The 19,695-nt window shown below is 37.5% G+C and overlaps 1 protein-coding gene across 1 annotated transcript; it reads right to left on the reverse strand.

Annotated features, from left to right (window-relative positions):
* Positions 1 to 1,306: 1,306 nt before the first annotated feature.
* LOC117300013 (ubiquitin carboxyl-terminal hydrolase 40-like) lies at positions 1,307 to 18,915 on the reverse strand. Its single transcript, XM_033783665.1, has 27 exons — positions 18,533 to 18,915; positions 17,897 to 17,964; positions 17,401 to 17,514; positions 16,851 to 16,976; positions 16,000 to 16,038; positions 15,508 to 15,654; positions 15,267 to 15,410; positions 14,805 to 14,930; positions 14,548 to 14,697; positions 13,834 to 13,902; positions 12,696 to 13,497; positions 12,466 to 12,547; positions 11,936 to 12,107; positions 11,182 to 11,284; positions 9,685 to 10,060; positions 9,040 to 9,175; positions 8,760 to 8,877; positions 8,520 to 8,608; positions 7,284 to 7,370; positions 6,825 to 6,926; positions 6,007 to 6,190; positions 4,182 to 4,416; positions 3,911 to 3,976; positions 3,585 to 3,801; positions 3,267 to 3,386; positions 2,758 to 2,858; positions 1,307 to 2,128 (listed from the first exon to the last, which is right to left on the reverse strand). Exons 1-27 carry the CDS (start codon positions 18,747 to 18,749, stop codon positions 2,020 to 2,022), a joined length of 4,299 nt encoding a protein of 1,432 aa, XP_033639556.1. The 5' UTR covers positions 18,750 to 18,915; the 3' UTR covers positions 1,307 to 2,019.
* Positions 18,916 to 19,695: the final 780 nt, after the last annotated feature.

Raw genomic sequence — 19,695 nt, forward strand, 5'->3', positions numbered from 1 at the left:
GTAATCTAAATTGGACTGGGGCTTATTTAAATAACCAACAAATGATTGACACAATTTCCGAGTATTTCTTTTAATTGTCGGTTGTACGTTTAAAAAACTTAAAAAAACAACCGAAAAAAATTTGTCTCATCTGTGGAAATAACTGACTTTTATTATTTTCATTCTGTAAAGCATTTTGATAACAAAGGCATTGCAGTTGGTGAACAAAATTACTTTAAAAAAAAGTTTTTCTTTTATGCTCTTATATTTTGACTTTTTTTTGTTTTTTGTTTTTCACCCTTTCAGTCTTAATTGTTTGGGAAGCACACAACAACCAACAAAAGTGGTTCACGGTAGAAATATAATAAGTACATTGTGTTTTATTATACTGTAATCATTGAGGAAGGGTTGTAATCAACATTTTATAGAAATGTACACCGTCATACACAACAGTTAGAAAAATACATTTATGAAATACATAAAGAACATAATTAACATCATCTGGATGCTTGAAGATGTTTGCCTTGGTATTACAAATTACTACAAAATGTATCAAAACGTTTCCTTTGATTCTTGTATACATTTTGTGATGCACCAAATATTAGATATACTTTCATTTCCATCTCTTTTGCAACAATATTATTATCATGAAATAAAGCAAAACACTCTTGGGAGTGTTTATTTGTTTGTTTGCTTGTTTTGGTTCTATGGGTTTTGGTGCGTTTTTTAAGAATTTGCATCCTGTTTCCCAGAAACACTCGGGCTTGTTGTGAAGAGAAAAAAAAGGTCACAGATAATGTGGTCCTTAAATAATCCTAACTTCACAATCCAGTCAATAGGTTGTCTGTGTTAAAACAGGACTGACACAATGTCTTGATTTTATTTTAAAACATTTCTTATTTAAGGCAATAGAAGTGATTTTTGTTATGCGAGATCTTTATTCAATTCTCCTATCGTAATTCTGTCAGTATAGTATTTGCAAGAGTGATCATAGAATATTTTAGAGACACTGGACACTGTTGGTAATTGTCAAAGACCAGTCTTCTCACTTGCTGTATCTCAACATATGCATAAATAACAAACCTGTGAAAATTTGAGCTCAATTGGTCGTCAAAGTTGCGAGATAATAATGAAAGAAAAAAATCACCCTTGTTACACAAAGTTGTGTGCTTTTAGATGGTTGATTTCGAGACCTCAAATTCAAAATCTGAGGTCTCGAAATCAAATTCGTGGAAAATTACTTCTTTCTCGAAAACTATGTCACTTCAGAGGGAGCCGTTTCTGACAATATTTTATACTACCAACCTCTCCCCATTACTAGTCACCAAGTAAGGTTTTATGCCAATAATTATTTTGAGTAATTACCAATAGTGTCCACTGCCTAGTATCTTTTTTTTTCTGGGCAGTAATTGCTTATTATGTATTTGGAATTAAAGGATTCATGTTGATATCATCTTCCTTGAAGTGACAGTTATTGTAAATTGATTAGAAGGTAAATCAATAAAATCAAAATAGATTGTTATCTAAATTAACCATTGGTCCATTGTTAAAACATATAACATGGCAGCTGTAGCCCAAGTTAAAAACAAACAACCTTTTATTCATGATACTGGTAAAGCTACAATGATATTTATCAGGAAAAGAGGAAAGATAACCAGTACAAATATTGTTTATTGGCACTGAACAAGTTTAGCAAGAAAACCTATAGCATTAGTGAGTGTTTCAGAGTCAATTTCTTTTTAAATTCTTGTTAATGGCTTTTAATCACAAAACAGATTTGAAAATTACAAAAGGTGTATAAACGTTTGCAACTTTCTACACTAACAAGATAATATTTATAATTTGGCATAAGCTTGCACAGGGAGAGGTTTGTTTCAAGCATCTTCAGCAATTACTTTACTCAATATTCTTTTTTCCATAAATAATTTTCTATCATAATAAAACATAAGTGAATCTCACAAAAACACTCCAATGAGATGTCAACTGATTTATAGATTAATAGTAAATACAGAATCGAATGTTTGATACAATTCACTAAGGCTATCTGAAGTTAGCAACACGGATGGTCAGCCCAACTTCTGGTTTCTTCTGATGCTGCTTCTTAACTCCAGCTTCTGAGGATGCATCAGTCTCCTTTTGCTCTTGCCGCCTGCAATCAAATACAAATATTCAGTTCTTTTTCATAATGATTATAAATAACCATGTATTTTAACAAAAACAAAATGCAAGCCAACTTAGATAAGGTTTAGCTCAAATTAAGCTCAAGCTTTTTTCAAGACCTAAAAGATATTAAAAACTTAAGGCTATTCCTAAGTTAAAACGAAGAGATAAGACGAGTCGATAAGACAAGTCTTAACTCTTTGTGAAATCCACCCCCTGGTGCAGTAGCAACAAAGTATCAATTATAGTCACTGGACACCTTTGGTAGTTGTCAAAGACCTGAATTCTCAACATATGCATAAAATAACAAATCTGTAAACATTTGAACTCAATTGGTCATCAAAGTTGCAAGAGAATACTGAAAGAAAAAACACCTTTGGTGCACAAATTTGTGTGCATTTAGAAGCCTCATAAAAACTTTAGGCCCGAAGTCTTTTAGTATTTGAGTGAGAAATTACCTATTTCTCAAAAACTACGCGAGGGAGCCATTTCTCACAATGTTTCATACTATCAATAGCTCTCCATTGCTCGTTTACCAAGTAAGTTTTTATACTAACAATTATGTTGAGTGTCCAGTGCCTTCAAGGTGTCAATGTTAATATTTGTTAAATAATTTACCTTTTTCTCTTCTCCTCTACTTCTTTCTCCAATGCCTTCTTCCCATCATCATCCTCCTCTGTGGTAAAATCATCCTTGTTTAAAGAGTCAAACCTCAGATCCTTACAGAAAAACAAGAATTATTCCATTACCTTTTAGCATACATTAATAATAGTAATAATCAATTTTTATATAGCGCTTCATCACAGCCCGAAGGGAGTGTCAAAACGCTGCTGACATATTACCCCTGTTCACTGGGCCATATATTTCAATCCCTAAACCATCTCAGCTCCCTGGGGAGTATACAACTGGTGCTGCGAGTCACAACAATGTACACTAGACTTAAAGTAATTTTGGCTGGATACCTGTTTTCTGTAAAGCAACACTTCTCAGTGCTTATCAAATTTGTGTGCTTACAGGCTTTATGAAATTGGGTCCTGATACTAGTAAAGTCTTTGTGGTCAAGAGCTCAGGTCACATTCTTAATACAAAACAATGAATGCCTGTTTGAGTAACTTTAAGTAGCATACCTTGACACCAAGTGTATCTCCATCCTTAATGTGGTATGGAGCTTGTTTGAGATTCGCCATAAGCACCTTGGCTCCTCCTTTTCTTTTCTTCTTGTTGCGCCCTTTTCCAGTTTTTTTCTCCTGATTAGTTGAAATAAATTATGCAATTTTTGTAAATTAACTTAATATATTTTGGTTTAATGAAACCAATAGACTGTTCAGCTACTTAATTTCTAAGTTAGATTTGTAGATTCAGTAGATTTGTTTTCCTTCCAGATTGATTTTACAAGAAGTTTCAGAATTTAAGTAAAACAGCCGAAATGAAATCAATTACTTTACCGTCACTGATTGTTGTATGACCAGCCACTCAAATTTTTGAATGAGATGTTTAGCGATGGCAGTGTGCTCCACTGGAAGAAGGAAATGGTCAGCTATAACTTGTCGTAAACTCTCTGGAGATGCTGCTTTAGAAGTGTCCCATATCAGTTCTTCTGCATTGAGGTAAGTACGTGTCTCTGGTATACGTCGACAGATGTTTAAAACTATTGCACTAACACTGAACAAAAAAGTGAGGGGTAGTTATTTTATTAAAAAATAAAAGTTTGATTTTATTAATGTCCTTTTAAACTTCGATAGATACATTTGTAATAACAATATCTACATACCTGAGGTTTTCTTCTTGTTGTAAAATTTGAACTGCGATTTGAGAGGCACCTGCAATCTTTAATTTCCTTCAAATAAAATGATAAAGTGTTTAAAAAGCAATGAGAAATATTCTAAGCTAATTTCACTCAAATGTTTACAAATTCCTTTTGGTTTGCATATGAAATGTGCCATTATCAGACTGTTAAATTTCCACTTTCTTTACCAAGGTGACATGATGCTATATTGGTTGTTAGGAATTACTAGTCTACAACAAGTGACAAGTCATGTTACCTGAGAGTCTGGTGATTTTCTCTGAGTACCCGTCCAAGGTGTCCTCGATCCATAAGACGTATTCTAAGAAAGTCTGGACCTGGTAGAGCTACTTCAGACATCCCTGGCAATGTTAGGATCTGCACTTTAAGATCATTTAAGGTAGCATCTTGGGAGAGCTCTACATTCCCTACCAGAGCATGTTGTGACTTTCCAACAGTGTTGTCCTTTTGCAACTCATTTGACAAGATTAAATCTGTAAGGAATTAAATGGATGAGGATATTTATGAAGAATGTTACTCATGAGAAGGAATATGCCCAAATTTATTTCTACAATGATATTTACAGATAAACATTCCATGAAATACCCCCCTCATTATTATACACATATTGACTGACAATGAGGTAAATAATGCACGTCACGTCTATTCCCCCATGGGACTTTGAGTGACCAAAAGAGGGACCTACTTCCCAAGGAAATAGGTCCCTCTTCTGGACACTCACAGGCCATAGACATGCGCTATTTACCGATTTATGCCAGTCCATATGTGTTTTATAACAACCCTCGGTCTAAAATGTGAAAGAAGGAAAGACACTTGTCAGGGTTTTACTTGAGCAATTAACACATGGGCAATTAAAATAAACTGATTCAACAATAAAAGGAACGCATTTAATTTCCCTGGATTCAGTTTTTTAGTTGCTGTTCACGGTTCACATTATGAGAGGGCGCTGTAACCAGTAAAAAATTATAAGTCTACTGCCTGCTCCACGAACTATGTCTTGATGCGCGTCTAGTTCACTAGCCTATACATGTATTACTATACCTCATACATATTCATGACCGAGAGTCGAGTTTTGATTGGTCCATTCATCATCACGTGCCAGGTGTTAATTTTGCTAACTACCAAGCGCGTATGTAAGTAGAATAGCTCCCCGGAAGCTATTCTACTTGTCATGCGCAGTACCATTGTGCGACGTCATACCCGGGCGCTATTCTACTTGGCATGCACTTTACGATCGTGGATCATTTTTAACAGCTGAAACATTAATAAATACGTTAACAATAATGGGCTGAGCTAGATCCATATGTATCCTGCCTTGGGTTTATTAATAAGGGAATCAATGTGTGGTAAAGAGGTTTTCAACTAGTGGTTTAATCCCAACAGGCCTGGTTCTTCATAATTTTACCAAGCAAAGTCGAGGTAAATTATTAAGAACCAGGCCTCGGCCGGTTTAAACCACTAGTTGAAAACCGATTCAACACACTTTGATTCCCATTCAATACCTTTTTGGTAAAAAAAATCAACACTTTTTGGTCAAAAAGTAAAATAAATGCAAAAAAATGCATAAATGTTTCAGCCGATGCTCTAGACCAATAGGAATGAAGAAACTGTCTTATACGCACAGGCGCAAGCTCGCGTGTCACACCCATGTTTCAACACTTTTTACTGGTCATAACACAGGTTTATACACATCCACGTGACGCGCTCTTCACCAATAGGAATAGCGCAACTGTCCGAGGTATTTATGAATTAATCATAACAGATTCAGTCAGTTTTTGTGTTCATAAAGTGCAGAAATTAAAATAAATAACAAAAGTTCATGAAAAAATTATCCAGAATGCATTTTATTTCAGTCGTCATTTCAGCTTGCTCCTAGTTTGTCAACTTCCAATACCTCGGAGAGCTAATCGACTAGTCACCCTCAAACCATGTTATATTTGTATATTAGTTCACCACTTCTGACCATGTTTCAGCCAACCAGAATACAGAACTAGCAACAGGTGTGTTAAAAAGGTAAATAAATAGCAACCCAAATACAAATAAAAACAAAGTAAAAAACCTACTCATTATCTGCGTGTTAATCCAACTGAGCAGCTCCTTCTGAGCATTGGAGGTTGAATCTTGACCCTTATCTGGAGATGGGTAAATCCAGATGGGTAGTCGAATAAAACCCTTAGGAGGTAAACGACCCTCCTCAAGGAGCAACAAGGCACCATTCAAGATGTTCTCTTGGTCTAGAGTTGAGCTCTTCCAAGAATAAGAGTTAGACAAATGGCTTGGTTAGCATTCAATCATGATTTGTAAACGGAGAACATGAAACTATAAGAGTGGAGTAGAAACCAACAAAATGCTAAATAGAGTGCATGTTTGATGATGGAACAGTACCCAGTCCTCCGTGAATCTGAGGGGAACATACCTGCAAGTAACTGATTATTGGTTACAGGGGGTTATTGGTTATTTATGTCACATGAAAGTTATGCCGAGATGAAAGTTAAAAAAGAATTTATTTTGTTTACAAAAAGGTTGTCAACCCTTAAGGTGATCCATCTGCTGCTACTTCCCAGGTTGTATAATTAGTGTGGGTGTGATCCCTGGATACACGGCAGTAACAAGTCGAATGGCTTCCAACTGGAACACCGGAACAAAAATATTAACAAAATAGGGAGATCACCAACACTACAGCTAGATCACTCAGTTGATAGAGCGCTGACACTTTATTCCAGGGGTTGCAGACTCAAGTAACTTTGTCTTTATTCAACCCAAAATTATTTTAAAATTCACCCCGTCAATTTTCCCTTGGGATTTGATACTTGATAAAACAAAAAGGCAATAATAATTTGACTCATTCTGTTTTGTATCACTATTGTAACATTTCCCTTACAGTGTCTTGAAGAAACTCTGTTGGTTCTCCACACCAATTGGTCTTACGTAGATGCCATTGGTCACCAGTCACACCAGACATACCAGCCACCATTTCCAAAGTCTGTTTAGTAAAACAAAAATTGCAAAAAATATTTAATGGCCTGACGTTTCGACCCTAGCATAGTCTTTCTTGAAGGCTAAATGACAACACAACAAACATGAACAGGTAATTAAGTGACACACAAGCAGTGAAGTAAAACAACAATTAATAGGGCTTAATGGATTATTTAAAAAGAAAGAAATTCATAACAAAGAAGACAACGAGGTCAATAAATTGATACAAGTGGAGAGGGTTTTAAGTCATCTTCACTATAAGGTTGACAATATTTCATTTTAGTCATCTTCACTATATGATTGACAATATTTTAAAAACGGTAAAAGTACCCTATATGTATGCCACTATATCAGTCTGTCCTACCTCTTGCACTGTTGATTTCTTGTCAACCATCAATTCTGTTGGGTTCTGTTGAATTCCTCCGACACAAACTGAAAAGCCGATTGTGATCTGTGGAGCAACATTTCAATTTAATCACAGTTATTAATTTAGTTAATTAATATTAGTTAACGGTTGTATGGCTTCTGACTGGCACCCCCGAACAAAGATATTGACAAAATAGGGACACCGCCAATATAGGGCTAGATAGCTCAGTTGGTAGAGCGCCGGCACGTTAATCCGGAGGTCGTTGGTTCGAATCCCACTCTAGTCATTTCTTTGTTCAACCCCCAAAAAAAGTTATTAATTTGCTCAAAGTTTGCCGACATACAACAATACTTATTCCGCATTATGTGACAGCACACACCCTTATGATTACATTTATGGGTTACTTCTATTACCATTTAATTATCCTAGCTACTGAAGAAATCCTCTGGGTAGCATTGTAACATTGTGTAAAGTACCCCGTAATTTGGCGTGTATCAGGGCACATAGACTTAAAAATTAAAGCCTTTTTCACACTGCATCTTTTCTCTTTGTGGAATACAGCCCCGGGTAAGCCCTGGGAATTTGGCGTGTGTGTCAGGGCACATAGACTTAAAGATGAAAGCCTTTTTCACACTGCATCTTTTCTCTTTGTGGAATACAGCCCCGGGTAAGCCCTGGGAATTTGGTGTGTGTGTCAGGGCACATAGACTTAAAGATGAAAGCCTTTTTCACACTGCATCTTTTCTCTTTGTGGAATACAGCCCCGGGTAAGCCCTGGGAATTTGGTGTGTGTGTCAGGGCACATAGACTTAAAGATGAAAGCCTTTTTCACACTGCATCTTTTCTCTTTGTGGAATACAGCCCCAGGTAAGCCCTGGGAATTTGGTGTGTGTGTCAGGGCACATAGACTTAAAGATGAAAGCCTTTTTCACACTGCATCTTTTCTTTTTGTGGAATACAGCCCCGGGTAAGCCCTTGGAATTTGTTAACCCCATGTTTACCCAGGCACACTTTTGTGTCCATATGCTATGGGGTATCTGTTGCACGTTTCAAGAATACCCCAGGATTGTAGCTCTTACCCCTACCCCGCAGCAGGGGTGGCTATATTCCCCAGGGTATATGCCCATTTGCCTGGGCAGACCGGGGGTAAAGCAATCGTAGTGTGAAAAGGTCGGCCATTATTAACCCCGGGAATAGAGTGTGAAAAGAGCTGTTGAAGGAAGGGAAATGTACCTGATTAGTCCTGGGTGGTTCACCTCTCTCTATGATCAACTCTGTACCAGACTTTATTCCAAACTCAACTATCTTTAGACTCTCGTGTACTGGAAAAATAAAATAACGACAAAGAAAACTGGTTAAAGTAACATTCAATAATGGCAATATTAGGAGGGTAAAGGATTTTGGGTTGGGTTTTTCAATATATCAAATAACTGAACTAAAGCATTAGTTTGTAATAATGTAAATTCAACTTACATGGTGGCTGTAGTCCTGCACTGTATGCATTAACACGGAGCCGACATTCACTAGTTATTATCTGATTATTTGTGTCTTTTAACTGAGAGCAGATGCAGGTCTTCAACTCGGCAACAGTCTGAGGGCAGCAAATGTCAAGGTACAATTTCAGAATTAATACATTAATATTATTCGCTATGAGGAATAAGACCAATGCAAGAGAACCAACTTCACGATAAACATAATGTACAACAAACTTTATCTAGTATTAACCAACATTTTTAAAACAAAGTTCATTTACCACATCTTTATCAATTTCAACTTGTATCAATGGCAACTCTGTTCCTTCTGGTGCTACACAACAGCGATTCTCAACTGTCACAAGAACTAGACGGCTTTGACGCATCGCTTCATTAGCAGCCAAAGACGACGCTTTCCTACAATAGAACAATATCATTATATCATCAAATTATTTAGATAAAAGGCACTAGACACTTATTACTCAAAATAGTTGTTAGCAAGAAACTTACTTGGTAATAAGTCATGAAGAGCTGTTGATAGTGTAAAACGTTGGAGAAACGGCTCCCTCCGAAGTAACAGAGTTTATGAGAAAGAGGTAATTTCTCACTCAAATAATTATTACAAAAGACTTTTATTAGGCATCGATCTCGTAACACCTTGGGTGTGTCAGCTGGAAGCAGACTTGGAGTTTCAGATATGGCAGCTGTAACTATCCGCATCAGATCGCATTGGTTGGGCAGATCTATGCCCCACCATGATGGATTCAGAGCATCATGATGATGATGATGAAAGCACACAAAATTGTGACACAAGGGTGTTTTTCTATAAATATTCTCTAGCAACTTTGATGACCAATTGAGTCTAAGTTTTCACAGATTTATTATTTTATACATATATGTTGGGTTATCTGTTGCTTTGAACTCACCCTCTCCTCTTGTACTCAGCAATAATTCTGTCTCCATCCTTCATCCCCATTTCCTCCACTGTCTTACCATCCTCCTCCTCCCTGATCAAGACGGCACTTGACACCACCCTACTAGTTGTTAGGAACATAGGGGGTATCTCAGTCTCAACACTAATCAAAGCACGCATCTCTCCAATAGTCAGATCCTTAGCAAAGCCCTTCTGGATTTCTGCAGTTTCCTGGTTATCTCTGGTCACAGCATAGGTCAAGTTGATGAGGATTGGCTCGCATAACTCTCCACTTCTTATCTCCATTCCATCCACTTTCTTCCCATCCCAGAGAAAAATAAGTGTGTCATCAGTCAGACCAATGTCTTTAAGGATGGCTGAATTGTCTTCTAAATTGAAGAAGAAAATACATTCTTATTGAGCCAACCTTGCAGACCATTTTCCAAAGCAATTCCTTGAGTCATTCAAATTGTAATAATTTTAAAACTAATAACTTCACTCAAGATCAATTACTATTCTCATGCTATTCAATAGTTCAATGAAATGTAAAAAGCCATCCTCACAAACAACAGTAATATGAGACTGTTGGACTCTCCTTCTTCTTAGTTCTTGCCAGTAGTGTGGGTTCTCAGACATACCCATGCAATACTGCTACGCATGCTCAGAGCCGCAAAAAGGACCGATATGTCTGCTGCCACCAGCATCTCAGTCTGCCATTGTAGATATTATTGAATCTGTCATTGGCATTGCATTTAGGAAAAACTAGTAACTAACAACATAGCCCTATATAGGACTCTTTCTCTGTACACAGGAACAGAGTCCTAACTATTGAGGCCCGTTTCTGGGGCGGAAAAATTTCACAGCTGCATAACTTAAATCTTACCTGCAACAAGCCACTAATTTCAACAGATTCACATTCCATGGCGGCATAAATTTTTCTGCGGTTGGTTTTGGTCCTCATATTTTCCTCACAAATCCGTAATTTTTGTGAAATAATGCAGCTTCCAACGTTAAAAAATTCCCGTTTCGATCGTTTTCTCACAGTGTTGTCTGTTGTCGTGCGTACGCGTATACATTCGCGTGCAAGACGCATGATGCAAGCTTAGACGCATGAATTCTGGCTCAACTTATCTTGACTGCACAGCGTTAACAACACAATTCAAAACATGCGCGTCGTGCGTCTTGCGTACACACGGCAGACTGTGAGAGTACGAACAAAATGGGAATTCCTTAACGTCGGGAGCTGCATTATTTCATAAAAATTACGGATTTGTGAAGAATATATGACGATCAAAACCCACCGCAGAAAAACATATGCTGCCATGGAATGTGAATCTGTTGAAATTTGTGCTTTCTTGCAGGTAAGATTTGAGTTATGAAGCTGTGAAAATTTTCCGCCCCAGAAATGTACCCTGATGTCCAGGACGTCACTGTAGTACAAAACGAAAGTGTAAGGCCGCCAGGGCTACTAACAAACACATCATGAATCCAACAATAACTTAATAATCACCCGATAAGCAGTTGTAGAGGTGTAGGCCGGCAGGTAACACCTTAGCTGAATGTAGACATACATTCTGAACAGTCAGACCATTCAAAATAGACTCACCAAGCTCCTAAACATAAGCAATACAAAATACCAAAGATTAGAATCAACTTACCTAGGACAATAAGTACGGTTTTAAACCTTGCATGCTGGAAGTCTAAGAGAGGTTTACAGTAACACCATATGGCAAGGCAGTACATAAGCAGCATCCAGCAACAGGGTCCAGCATTCTCCTGATGACAATCACAGCATACCCATGGAAATGTTGGGTCGTTAACCACCCATTCAAACCAACACTACTCAAAAGAGATTTTCTCATGGTGACCGCAAACCTCTCTTAGTTTCCTAGGACATTAGTTGTTGGAAATGCACATCTAGGCACTGGTCAAAATCATGGCTCAGTCAAAACATGGAGGTAGATGGTCAAAGACACCAGTAAAATCGCCCACAAATATCACCTCCAAATGGCTGATAACATAGCCACACTATCTCATTGACTCAAAGAGTCAAATATAGTATTTTGCAGAGAAACAAATGTTTGTCTTACCTTCATAATGAGTGTCTTAAGATCAGCCACTGACCTCCTCCTATCAATAGAAAGCCTGAATGGACTTACATCTATAGTGGGTTTCTTATGGAGAGCACACAACCTGTACTCAGCCACACCATGACCCATAGAGTCATATAAAGTATTTTGTTGAGAAACAAATATCTGTCTTACCTTCATTATGAGTGTCTTAAGATCAGCCACTGACCTCCTTCTATCAATAGAAAGCCTGCATGGACTTACATCTATAGTGGGTTTCTTATGGAGAGCACACGACCTGTACTCATACAAATCACTGTACACAACAGAGATCTGTACAGAGTTTATGGCTTTGTCATATTCTTCCCTGGAACAAACAAACATGAAATAAATAAATGCTTTACAGTTTGCATGTCTAACATGGCCTGCGAGGATGAACAAATAACTCAACATGCCTAAGGATTACAAAAACACTCCTTAATTTGGAGTTGAAGAACAAAGACAAATTTACTAGAGCGGGATTTGAACCAGCAACCTCAGGATTAATTTGCCAGCCGCTACCAACTGAACTATCTAGCCTTAATGTCCGCGGCCTCCCCATTTTGTAAATATCTTTGTTGCGGGGGTGTCAGTCAGAAGCCATTCAACATTCACCTGCCATGTAGCCAGGGATCACACCCAATTTTTCTGATACAAGTTTAAGATAGACAAACTAATTGACGAACCTCTGTTTATTGAGCTGTTTATTGGCCTCAAGAACTTCATTCAGTAACCACTCTGGCATTCCTTGTTGGATGTTTGCTGCGGCTGTAAAATAAAAATCAACAGCAAAAAAGAAACTTCTGTCCTTAAAAATAATTAACAATATTACACTTTTCAGATCAAGTCATCAAGTAATTTAGGAATTTGTCAGTAAAATGGCACACAATTTTAAATTGTGTCTCCCTATATGTACCTTTTTTTGTTCTCTCCATTGACTTTCTTCTGTAGAAAAGCATATAGGCACTTTCCCTGCCTGAAAACTGTCTTGGGAGATCAAAACTTTCATTAATAGATGTCACCTTGGAATCATTAAAATCAAACCAGTGTTTTTTACTTTCAACCTCCACAGGGTCTTCAGACTTATCAATGTCTTCTCCCTTTTTGAATACAGTTTGTGTCTTAGTATCCAGTTGACCCTTAGAACCCAAAGTGCTATTTTCTGAAGTTGGCTGCTGTAGCATTTCATGGCAAGAAGATTGAGAAGTCTTTAGGTCAGTTAATTTTTGGCAGTCGGGGTCTGCATCAGTCTCACAAACTTGGTTAGGGTTAGGGTCAGCGTCCTTTCCAGACTGTTCTGAAACCTCCCCTTGCCCAATTTCTTCATGACATGGAAGATGATCAGTTCTTGGTCCTTGTATAACTGCCTTGGCATCATGATCCCCCAGGGTGGGGATTTTCTTGTTATCACTATGTCTGCCCACAGCCTGGCACTTAGTACTATCACCGTCTCCGCCTTCCACTTCATCAGGATTCAGTCTAGACCCATTCTCTACATTCTGTGATTCCTTGAATCCTTCTATGTTCAATCCATTTGATGCCTCAGGACCAGCAGTTGGCTCTGCAGAACAAGAACTGCCCCTCAATGCAGAATTGTCCTCGCTTTGATGTGACTCATCAGTTGACATGGCAACAGGGAACTCTTGTGAATGCTGCTTCATAGACACAGAGTTTGTTTGAGGGTCAAATAAGAAGACTTCTTGATGACTTTTCACAAACTGAAACAAGAAACAATTTTAATGAAATCAGTCCGACATTGTGACCCTTGTTGGTCAACACATAAGTAAAGCAAATCATGTGACCTCAAAAGTATGAGGAAGTCCAACATGCAGCTCATGTACCACAAACTTGTGAACTAAGAAGATTGCATAACAATAAAACTATTTAATTGAAACCATCAGCAACACACTTCAGTATTAAATTTGACAGTCATACGCCACAACTTTCAATTAACACTGAAAGGTTGGAAAGAATTCAAATTTGAATTATTAAATTCTTGTATCAATAAGGTTCAAAATCAAGAATTGTAGAATAAGATAATAATTACAGAATACCTTGGTTGCAGTTCCATATTTTTTCTTGAATCGTTTGTTCCATGACACACCAGTCTCGTCACTTAAGGCCTAAAAAATACAGAAATTATTCACCACAAAAAAACTTACAAAGGTTTATCAAGTCGAGTGATTGTTTACATCCATTGAAATTACACATAGCATAAATTAGGTACAAGATTTATTAAGAATAATATTTAGTAAGGGAATAAAAGGGTAGGGATGAGTTCTTAAACTGCCAATTATAATCGGCAGGGTCGTGGCCGTGCGAAGGCGAGGGCCTTCATCGGACGGCAACGACCCTGCAAGGTTTTACACAGCAGTTTAAGAATGAGTCACTACTCTTTTATTTGCATTCATAAATGCCTTTTTGGTCAAAAGGTGTAATAAAGTAAGAAACTCTGTAAAACTTATTTGTTTTCCGACGTCCTTGAGCTCTGTACTTGTGTTTGCAATTTTATGACTGAGACAGTTTTTGGACATGCATTCTAGTGCGTAGAAATATGCATCTCAGCTATTCAAAAACAACTGGTTATAACAGCTCCAGCTGGTCATTATCAACCATTTAAACACCCCCACAGGACGGGCTCTTCACTAATAGGAATAGCAAAAACTGTCTGAGGTATTTATGAATGTTGAATAAAACCCTTACACAGACAACTTCTTGAATTCGGGGAATACTGAAGAGGGTTTTATGAAGGTAAGAAAGGTTCTTACCTGACACAATTTATCAAGATGCATCTTTTGCTGGACTCCACCTCGTTTTCTCAGCATTGTAGCAAGCAGCTCCAAAGGTGAATTAAGCTCAATTAAGTCAACTTTTCTATCTTTGGATGGTTTACTGTGTAGAACCGTCACTTCCTTCTCCTGAATTATAACAATGTATAAATTGACTTTGATGTCAAAGACATTTCAACATTAGTAATGTCTTGAATGCTCATTGCCAATTTGATATAATAGTAACTAATGCTTACAGGTGTTGTCCAGGTTCCAAGCCCATCTATATCCTTGATGTATACATGATAATGTCCACCATGTGTACTTCCACTATGGATCAAAACGGAGTACAATTCATAAACTGTAGTCTTAGATGTTTCTTTCTGTAGAAGACAAAGGGTATAAGATTAATATTGACATTAGTATATCTATCACTCCATGGCGGCTTTCATAATCCAACCCCAAACAATAGATATATATCTCATTTTAATCATTAAGTACAGCTTTGATTTCAAGACCCATAAATCTGTTAAATCTCAACAGGCTGAGACATCAATAACAAAACCCAGTGTTCCAATGGGTAACTCTAGATAATAAAGCAGTAACCAAATTAATGGCTACAGCTATGGCTGGATCAGTGTGCCATTGAAGAATAGCACATCTTTAGTAACACTCTTAGCAACAGTCATAGCCATAGCCGGATACAGTTTGACAATCACCTTCTCACAGTAGTCTGTCATGTCAATCTCTTGTGGGAAGATATACTTCCCTATTTCCTTGTATCGTTGACATTTCTGGTAATCAAAGCTGAATCGTAGCAAGGACACAGTCAAAATAGACGGCAGGGACCGAATTTTGGCGCTCTGCAATCAAAAAATATAAATTGTTGGTTGTTATTAGTCAAAGTTTGTGTCAAATCAAAACAAATTGAACTTCTAGACGGACCTCTACAACACTTACCTTGATAGCATTGACTAATTTGCAGCAACTACTGCAGTGGTATTGATTCTGTCCCTCCATTCGTTCTACATCAACATAACATGTATTCAGAGTATCTAGTACCCCAGAGTAATAAGCTACAGCTAACGTCAGATCCAAAAAGTCTTCCTGTAACAAAGTAGCAAAATGTTATAAAGTAAATTGTTTGGTTGCTTGGTTCAAAAAGACACAGTTAATCGTGTGGTTGCTTGGTGCAAAAAGACACAGTAAATCGTTTGGTTGCTTGGTGCAAACAGAAATAGTCTATCATTTGGTTGCTTGGTGCAAAAAGACACAGTAAATCGTTTGGTTGCTTGGTGCAAACAGAAACAGTCTATCATTTGGTCACTTGGAACATTTCCCTTGTAAAAACTGACTGAGGAAAAAACACAGCTGAAAGAATGAACATGGTTTAAACATTAAAATAAAAAATAAAAAGAGATATTTCTTAAGTAGAATCAAAAGATGCCTCACCTCCCTTTCACTGACTCTTCTACATTCTTCACATGTAATCTATTACACAAATCAGAAAGAAAATCAGAAAGAAAATCACAACATGTTGTTATAATTATGTAAGTAGTCTGATCCTTCACATCAACAAAACTATGCCTTCTTTACAAGCAATCAGTCCAGCATAGTTACTTTAACACAAAATGCATGGGTTTCTGTCTATAATCTTAATCCTGTAATAAAGATGAGATCCGAGTTCTTGGTTAAATCACTTTCCACTCAACTTGTTGACAATAATCCCATGATAAAGATGCGATATAAGTTCTTGGTTTGATCACTTTCTACTCAACTTGTTAACAATAATCCCATGATAAAGATGCGATATAAGTTCTTGGTTTGATCACTTTCTACTCAACTTGTTGACAATAATCCCATGATAAAGATGCGATATAAGTTCTTGGTTTGATCACTTTCTACTCAACTTGTTAACAATAATCCCATGATAAAGATGCGATATAAGTTCTTGGTTTGATCACTTTCTACTCAACTTGTTAACAATAATCCCATGATAAAGATGCGATATAAGTTCTTGTTTTGATCACTTTCTACTCACCTTGTTGACAATAATCCCATGATAAAGATGCGATATAAGTTCTTGGTTTGATCACTTTCTACTCACCTTATTAACAATTTCCCATGATAAAGATGCGATATAAGTTCTTGGTTTGATCACTTTCTACTCAACTTGTTGACAATAATCCCATGATAAAGATGCGATATAAGTTCTTGTTTTGATCACTTTCTACTCACCTTATTAACAATTTCCCATGATAAAGATGCGATATAAGTTCTTGGTTTGATCACTTTCTACTCACCTTGTTAACAATAATCCCATGATAAAGATGCGATATAAGTTCTTGGCCAGATGTTCCTATGAGTGAATCCTCAATAGCGCTGAATAGAATCCTATTCAGTTCTTGTACATCATGTTGTTGAAATTGCTGCAATGAATGATAACAGTTCATCGTTTATGTCAAACTTTGTGCGATCTTTGCTCCGTTTCAAGGCAGTAATTGGTATTCTCAAATTAAAGAAGCTTTGTGGAATGTTTCACAAAATATACTTTGCTTTAATGATGGAAGATTTGTTTCTTTGATTAACTCACCAATTGAAATGCAGTGATTAAGTTGGTGACAATTTCTCAACAGAGTAATTTTCATATCGGTGTGGCCCTTTGTCCCCCCCCCCGGATATTCTGTCCCTCCATACCGGGAACTGTGTAAAAACTTCTCTGATAGCGCCCTCTTTTGATTTATCCTCCTTCAGCACATGTTAGTTTCCCATATGGAAGACAGAATCTCCAAGGGACAGCTAGATTTCCCTATGACACCGGCACACAGCACTTACAGTACAAAGGATACTTACCTCATTGTTTTGCCAACCAAAGCTATCAGTAAGTTCCTTAGTGGATGCACTTTGCTGATCGAGAAGTAAGAGTCGACCAAATAATCTCTGAAGCTGAATCGGTATAACCCGCACCTAAAACAAAACAAGACTTTTTAAAGACAATGTGTGTCTACTTCCTCTACCCAATAAAGGTCAAACTGTAAAATTAATGGTGAGACAATTATTAAGAAGATTGGTAAAACTTAAAAACTTGGTTATTGCCTCACTGGGTATGATCAACGATGGTGCTACAGTTTGTACTTTTCACGGATAATCTTTCACATTCAGAAAGTTCATTCAGTTACATTAAAGGGAAAAGTAACTGAATTCGATTACACACCAAATATAATTGTATCCTTTATTTTTTATCCCAAAGAAATGTATCCTATTATCCCTTCTTTTTTTAAACTGAAAAAGTGGCAGTCAGATAGCAGACAAATACAAACAAAAACCCTCAACAACAAAGAAAACACACCTTTGCCTCTGGAAGATCTTTTTTAACCAACTCTCCAAGTTCTGATGATCCAAGCGCAAATAATGACTCTGAAAGGATTAGAGTATTGTAAACATGTTTAAGCTTCCACTGACAAAACAAAAAATTATATATACTAGCATCACAACAAGTCAAAAGACAGTAAATATTTAGGTTTATGGCCCTACTTCCTCCTTGGAACAAAATCCCCCTCCCTACTCCACTCTTCTGGAAGCTATAAATAAGGGATAACTTTCCGTATGGCTCCAACACTTTTTCACTCATTTTTACAAAAAGGGATAACTCATTGAGGTAAATTAGATACTATATTATTTCATTTCGAATAAAAAAGTGGTGGCGCCATCCGGAAACTTGTCCACTATAAGACTCCCAAGCCTTAGTTTCTAGAACTTCTAGAAACTACCCCCCCCCCCCCCCACTTCCTTGTCCATACATATGATGATCATTACCCACCATAGTATTTCTAAAAATACTATCGTCATTACTCATTGTCAGGACAGGGAACATTCCTAAAAAGAATAATATGTTTTTCTTGATTTTGTCAGCTTGTTTGTTGGGGGGTTTTGGGTGGTGTTCGTTGGTTTATTTCTTTGTTTGTTTATTAAACGAATACCATACCTCTAAATTCTGGCGTAAATAACAAGGTTTGTAACAGAGCATTCATGTAGCACGTCGCCCCACGATTGTCAATTCCGGCCAGTCCACAGCTAGATCGCGGTGCCGTGGTCGGCGTTAGAGATGTCCCACCACCACTGCTGCTGCTGCTGGCACCACCACCACATTTCACGGTCGGGGAAATTCCCTCAGCAGTGTCGTCGAACAAATCTCCAAACATGGTTAAAATTACACATGTAACTTCGTAAATGGTTTCCCTGAGTTCATCTATTCGTCAAAACCCGAATTGTACAAGTCAAATTTGTTCAAGCATAATTTTAACGAATTTTGTTCATTTTCAGGTAAAAAGTTTCTTACCAAATTATCGGGAGACGTCGTTGTCTTTGCTTCATTACTCACACTAACCTAAGTGTCGGATCGGATGGCGCCCTCAAGTAGCGGATTTCATCACGCAGCCAATCGTCGCTCGTCGTCTGCTTTTCGAGTAGGCGAGTGTGTTGAAACGGCGACTTCGGCTACAGCTAGCTACGGCTACAATATCAGTGCGTCTGCGTTGAATAACACGAAGATGCGCGTGATCTTGCCATAGCCGTAACCATCCTAACCCGAAGTCGCCGTTTCGTAAACGGCCTTTGTTTCTAGTATTCGGAAACTGTCTGAGGCTGCTGAGGTGAGATATGATACACGAGAGAGAGATCTTCAAAAGAAACACCCGAAACTGTGTACTCTGTTTTGTTTTACAAATATATAACTTTTAAATTTCTAAAACTACTAAAACAAAGTACTACATGTACTCACATTTTGAGAAAACTGACTGAGCTCGCCATATGCCAATTATTACTAACCACATGGACGGAGGAAGGAAATATCCTCCATCCATGAATTAATCAACGAAAAGACGTGTATAATTACGTGTATTTTACTTTATTGATTAGCTGGTTGCAATTTAAATTCATCTTTCGTGATGAGCCAGGTTTGGGGGTCCGTGGGGAGAACGCCCATAAATAACAACACCACAGTGTGCAACCATAGGAGGAAGGGTGCAACCCTTTTTATTATGCAAAGTAAATTGTGAATTAATCGAGTCACTTGACGACACTCGCTACATCCTATTGGTCTATATTTTTAGTTATGAATATGCAATGTTAAAATGACCCCGACCCCAA

Source organism: Asterias rubens, chromosome 15, assembly GCF_902459465.1.
Source record: "Asterias rubens chromosome 15, eAstRub1.3, whole genome shotgun sequence".
NCBI classification, from domain to species: domain Eukaryota; kingdom Metazoa; phylum Echinodermata; class Asteroidea; order Forcipulatida; family Asteriidae; genus Asterias; species Asterias rubens.